Below are 6711 nucleotides of genomic sequence, written 5' to 3'. Positions count from 1 at the left end.
GAACGAATCTTTATGGATCTAATTAGGGCTAGTTTCATTTACGCTTCAAACTATAGCGCTCTGGAACTAAAGTTTTTCTGTTTCTGCTACTCATCCAAAATGCATGATTTGTTTTTGATATATTGACTTTTGTCAAAGAATCAACCTCTATAAAATTTGGAGCAATTTCGTGTCCCTAAAGGACGAACAGCAATAGCAAGACCAGTTTTGGTCTAATCGTTGTTTTTCAATGCCAAAAAATAACTCCGATTGTAGTCATTCTCTGTATTTTGAAAATTGCATTTTTTTGCTTTTTTTAACCATAATGACCGCATAAAATTACTCAAGCCAATAATTTCCAAAGCAGGACCAGTTGGCTTCCTAAGAATATTCACGGAAACTTATCTAGTTCCTTCAATCCAAAGTTTTTCAACTTTAAAAAATATTAGTTTTAAAAAATAACAATGGTTTAATGAGCTTAAACCTTTTTTTCTATTTTTTGGTAAATGACATCAGAAAAAAGTTAAAATAATTTTTGCCTTTTCTTTTTGTTGTTCGGCTTTTTTGTTTTCCGGTTATTGCTTTTCGGCTATGATATTACGAGTTTTAATCAAATAACTTTTCTCGTCTTTGAGCGTTTTTTGTCTTGTCACAAAAAAAGTCAAATATCAGACCAAGAGGGAAAAGAGAGGCAAAATTGATCATATCATATACTTTCAGCCAAAAGAAAATTGTTTGAACGGCTTCGACGCCGCCCTCTAGCCGAGTTCAATGGAATTTATAATATTTTTCTATATTTTTTATTTGTTTTGTTGTGAATTATTCTGGATAATCTTAAGTATTTGTGGCTTTTTTCAATGAATAAAGGAAACAATTTAATGATTTCAGTTGATAGCTAATGCACTCATGACTTTGAAATCAATTGTTTTAGAAAAACACAAAAGTAATTTTTTAATTTGGCACTTTTGCTTTTTTGTCTACTTGTTTCCATATCCCGTTATTCAAAGTTGAGATATGACATTATTGGTATTCAAAGAACATTACCTCCTTTTTTAACGGAATAGAATATTAATTGAACGGCTTTGACACCATTTGTTCTCAAATTTAAAGAATTTTCATTCTTCGTCTCTTTTTCGGTTATTTTTGTAGACGTACACTTATTCTGGATAGTGACAGATCCCAATGTCTTTATTTGGAAGTATGAATGGCCATAAACAAGTTAAAAGATTTCAGTTGATATCTAAGGGTTTTCATTGTTTTTAGTTATCTGTTTTCAAAAAACATAAACGTGTTTTCATAACTCTGCCGTTTTTGTCTTCGCTGTCTACTTGTTATGACCGAGTCTCCTTAAGGACTGGTCCCATTTTATTGTGAAGTACAATTTAGTTGTTTACTTCAGGTTTTAGTTGACTCTGTTTGGACTTTGTTAATAATTATGTTTTTCTCTTTGAATTTGAAGAAATTTTTCTCTTCATAAAACAATTATTTTGGAACAATATTTGAGTTTTTGAAAGTTTTCTATCTCTTCCTCATTTGTTGCGACATAGTTGGTATTCATCTATCAAACGTCCTCGAGCGAAAACTAAAACCGATAGAGTTTATATTCGTTGAAGCCTTCAAACGTCCAAACCAAAATGCGCAAACCTCTGAAAAGAATTTACTAACCCGCTTAACAACCCCCCAGTGACTGCCAGGGCAAAGGTGATCACAAGGGCACCAGTCTGTCTCAATGCCTGGTCAGTTCCGTCTTTGAAGTCATCCCCGAATACTCGAGTGGCATCACCGTAGGCTTCGTCGGTAGCAAAAACAGCCGCAACTATTCCACAGAAACCAGCCAGAAGTCCGGGCATGCCGTGTAGGTTGTTGACTCCACATGAGTCATGCAGACTCAAAACTCTATCTAGAGCAAAAAGATAAAGGGTTCAATCCCCGCTACGAAATGACTGAAAGACAAAATTTCATGGGAGATCAGCAAGAAATTGTTTCAGTCAAGATTTCTTCGTATGGGTAACAAGTCTACTTTTTGCCAAGGAAATTTATGAGTCTGCACGAGAAAGATTTAGATTGATTTTAAATTTTTTAGTTTAAAAACAGTAAATTTTCCTTCCTAACCACCCCCCCCCCCCCCCCCCCCACAACAACTCATGGAGTGCATTTTATTTGCAATCCCCAAGTGCATCAGTCATCAACACGTAAATATTGCACATGTTGTATAACTGCGAGATCAATGCCGTGCGGGGGGGGGGGGGTCACAGGAAAAATGAAAACATGCGCTACGTTCAGAATTATAAGATGCAAGACGCTGATTCGAGGAAACTAACCGAGGAAGGATTGAATGTAAACGAAGCCGACAGTGCTCAAAGCTCCGGCTCCCAACCCGATAGCCATGGCTCCGGCTGGGTGGATCATCATGTTGCTACAGGTTCCCACTGCCACACCTCCGGCCAAGGTCGCATTCTGGACATGCGCGATCGTGATCTTGCCGTCTTTCTCCGTCAGAGCCGAAATTGCGAACGTGATCACACAAGAGCCACACAGAGCGATGTATGTATTGATGACAGCTCTCACCCGTTCCTCGTCTGTTGCCAGAGCGGAGTTGAAACTGGGCCAGTAAATCCAAAGGAAAATAGTTCCGACTATGGAAAACATGTCTGACTTGTAGTCGGAACCCTCGGTTGGTCGGTTTCGCTGGTTGCTGTTGTTCATAATTCTGGACAAAGCCAGACCGAAATAGGCGCCGAACACGTGAACAAACATCGAACCCCCCAAGTCGGCAGCTTTGATGTAGTGAACCCCAATAACTTCGTTGACCTTGTAAAAAATGACCTCGAAAGTCGCCATCAACATGAGTTGGAACCCGGACAGTTTGCCTAGAACAGCTCCGAATGAAATCAAAACAGCGGCGCAAGTGAAATCAGATTCAAACAGGGTTTCGGTGCCAATGTAGATTGACGACAATGCTTCGTCGCCATCAATTTGAGCCACGATCATTTTCAAAATTCCCCCGACTATGATTGCATACTGGATCAGGAAAGCCGAAAGGAGGAAATTATAGCTCACGGCTCCGAATCCGTAGTTTTTCAGGAACATCATAAGGAACCCAAAACCCACGAAGATCATCACGTGAACATCTTGGAACATTGGGTAGAGAGAGTTTAATTTTTTGCCCGCGTCATCGGTTTTCGCACCGTCATCGCCGGATGGTGGCGACCCAGTGACTCCTTCACCGCCCTCTTTCGGCACTGGAGCCGCATCTTCATCGTAGCGAACGAGCGCAGCGAACAAAACCAAAAAGACGATCTCAGAAACGATTAAGAAAATCGAAAATTTCAATTTATGCGATGCCAAGTTTGTCATTTTGAAACGATGACAGGTTAAGCTCAACTATATTTCAAACAGTAATTTTAATCAAAATGAAAGTTTGAGATTGTGACAGGGTTTAGGGGGTTATAATCTGACCGGCTTTCTTATATCACACTCTCAACTTGAGCGTTTGAACAAACAAAGGCGGTAAATTGAAGGTTTAAGTTGTTTACAAAGTTGATTTGTGATCCGAAAACTGACGAATGACAAGCGAGATTAATTTCGGTGGAATTTATTTAACTTTCGGATTTTCCGGTTTCGTGTTTGACAAAATAATAAACACAAACGCTTTTCAGTTAAAAATACAATTGACCAACTACTATATAGCTGAACGGTCAATTTGCTAGATACACTCTAATGTAAATTCCAAAAGTCGAGTTTGATCAACAACTCATCAATTAAAGTTTGGATGAATGAATGAACGATGAAACATTGATAAAACTGCGACGTTTTTTATACCAAAAATCTATTCTTAAATAATAGCTACAATTACTCGAATCTTGCGGCGAGTTTTTCTAGATAACGCACGGTCAAAGTGAAGCCAATCTTAACGAATAGTTATCAATAGTTAAGTTATGAAGTTATTGAGAAAAGTATACAACGACTTGCATCTTTCATATCTCAATTTAATCTATACCAGGGGGCGTTTGCTGTGCACGTGAACAAATTATACCTTCTACCATCAAGTAAATTGATAACTTTTAAAAATTATAAATCGTAACATACTTATAATAGAAGTTATAACTAATCACTATTTGTCGTGTCGTTTCGATAAATACCGAAATTGTCGTATTTGTATTTTTGTTTGCTAAGTTGGAGCCGAGAAATTTGAATGAGTTCATTAAGCAAGTTAGAGGACCTTGAAAACGAAAGCATGATTATATACACTTATATCTATTATGCACTATAGACATTTCGAGACAAACGATGACTTGACGAAGTTTACCGAACTTCTGATTGAATGTAAACAATACGAACACACCGACAAAAAAAAATTATTTCTTTAAGTATATGGGAACATGAATGTTTGTTAAGGTGCATTCGCACATGATGTTCCGCCCCGAGCTCATCTACTTTTTTGAATTAATTTTCAACCAAATGAAAAGATAACAAAAATGGTTGCTTGAATTTATAAAAATCGTTACACAACCTGACTACTAATTGAACTACCTAATGCAATGCCTCCTTACAGCGGTCACGAGATCTGACAACAAAAAGACTACAAAAAAACATACAACATAATAAGCAAAATCAAAAAAATTCACGGCAAAAACTCAATACGTAAATTCGAAAGCACCTAGTAAAAACGTCAAAATGCAACCAGATGAAACCTTAATTAAACAAACTTACTTTTTTCTAACTGTAAAATAAACGAAATTTTTCCTTAATGAGACTAGGCAACAAGTCGACAAAGAGAAGAAATAATGAGGCGAAATTCAGAAAACAATCAACATTTTTTAAACCAATTAATTTCAAAAAACTTAAAAATCATTAGCTTATAACGGATTAAATTTTGATAAATTCACAAAAAAAGTTATTATGAAACCAATGGGACCTGTCTTTGGTTGGACTAAGCCAGATGAACGGACTAAAATGCAGGAAAACTCAAAAAATTGCAAACAATTTGCGAAAACACAAATTACTGAAGCCATTAAAATCATTAGCTATTATCTGAATATTATGAATTTTGATTTCATTTTTTTAATACTAACTCAGCTAAAACTTTACTGAAAGAATAAATAAGTTCATTTGGGCCACGTTTGAAAACCATTGGGATCTGTTATTACACGAATGTGCTAAAAGAACAGAAAAAGAAACGCAAATACACCACTCACAAACCTTTTATGATAAAACATATTGTCCAACAAGCAAAACATCAACAAGGACATAATATCAGTAGCTATGTTAATTTTTGAGATACAATGAATTGAATGGGAGCTCTCAATGATGAGAATAAGTTACAAGTTGACTAAAAGGACAAGAAAAAATTTTGAAAAATGTTTTGAAAGTGTATAAAATTAAAAAAATTTGGACTAGTCGCTATAAACTGTCTGCTTCGGGTAACATCATTCATTAAATCTTCAATTACAAGCCTATGAGACCAGTTAGCATTTATTGGCTACCTAAAGAACAAAAAAAAGGCAAAATTAGCAAATCAAAAAAATGAGAGAGAAAAGTGTAGAAGCCAATATAAAACAAATTATTCAGTAAAAATTTTCTATCTTCATTTTTTAATAGCAGCGGGGGGTTCTTTTTCTTTAACAAATAAAACAATCAGATAACAACAAATATCAACAAATATATTAAAACCACCAAATTTTTGAGAAAACCCGTTATATCAACGCCATTAAAGTGAATAGCTTTCAACGGAAGCTAACAAATCACTAAGTTATATGTCAATGGAAGATAATTTGTGGATAATAAGTTATCGCTAAGACATAACAACAATTTATTGATTATGAAAAAAACAAATACAGGCAAATTCCAATAATTCAGAAGAAAAATTTGAGAAAAAACTGTCGAATCCATTTAAACCATAAGCTTCTCTCTGAAAACTTTATCTAAATTTCAATGAACGTCTTCTTTTAGCCAAAGGGAACTATCAATTTTCGAATAATATGATGAGAATTCAAAAGCACAACCAAAATTTAAAAAAATATATACCAAATCAAAAAAAAATATGAAAGCGCTTGCATTGAAGTCATAAAACCAAAAGTTAGAAGAAAAAACCACTAACTAGATAAATTTTGGTTGAAATAGAAAAAAGTGCATCCAGTCATTACCGAAAGTAACTTAAAGTTAACGAAAATAAGTATAAGATCGGTTAATGTTCAAAAAATAATTTCAAAAAAAATGATTTTTAAAGACTTAACGGTCACTACAGTCAATAGCTTTCAACGGCAGTCAAAAGATAAGCTCAATTACACCTCAGGTAATTGGCAGTGCAAGGATCATTGTCATATATAGTTGATCAATAAGTAATCACAAAAAGTTTTATGACTAAGAAATCAAAAACAAATTTTCATCTATGATACATTGAACGTCTTCTCTTATAGGAGCTATCAGTATTAGAAAAATGCGATAAGATTTCAAAAGGAACCAATAAGAAAAAATTTATGGTTGGTTAATGTTCAAAAACAATTTTTGAAAACTTGTTTCTTAAGTTTTAACAGCCACTAGCTGTCCACTCAAAGCACTAGATAGGTTCACTTAAAGCTTATTTTTAAACCTGTTGCACTTATAGTCAACGAGTCTATGCCATATGGATCCAAAAATTTAGTAAAATCTCAAAAAAAACTTAAAAATTTCTCTTAAAAAATCAAAACTCAGAGTCGAAGCCAACAAAAACATGAGCGATTCCTTGAAAAC

At 34.8% G+C, this 6711-nt stretch overlaps 1 protein-coding gene across 1 annotated transcript in view; it reads right to left on the bottom strand.

The window, feature by feature from the left end:
- LOC142345723 (ammonium transporter Rh type B-like) overlaps positions 1–3793 on the bottom strand; it is a 7235-nt gene extending 3442 nt beyond the window's left edge. Inside the window, exons 1-2 of the mRNA XM_075398004.1 lie at positions 2301–3793; positions 1645–1879 (exon numbers count right to left, since the gene is read on the bottom strand). Coding sequence (XP_075254119.1) covers positions 1645–1879; positions 2301–3336 — 1271 coding nt within the window. The 5' untranslated portion in view covers positions 3337–3793. The remainder of the gene's footprint in view (positions 1–1644; positions 1880–2300) is intronic.
- Positions 3794–6711: the final 2918 nt, after the last annotated feature.

Source organism: Convolutriloba macropyga, chromosome 9 (genome assembly GCF_964194025.1).
Source record: "Convolutriloba macropyga chromosome 9, txConMacr16.3, whole genome shotgun sequence".
In the NCBI taxonomy this organism is placed as follows: domain Eukaryota; kingdom Metazoa; phylum Xenacoelomorpha; order Acoela; family Convolutidae; genus Convolutriloba; species Convolutriloba macropyga.
The sequence above is the reverse complement of the archived record's forward strand: the minus strand, read 5'-3'. Positions and strand labels throughout refer to the sequence as shown.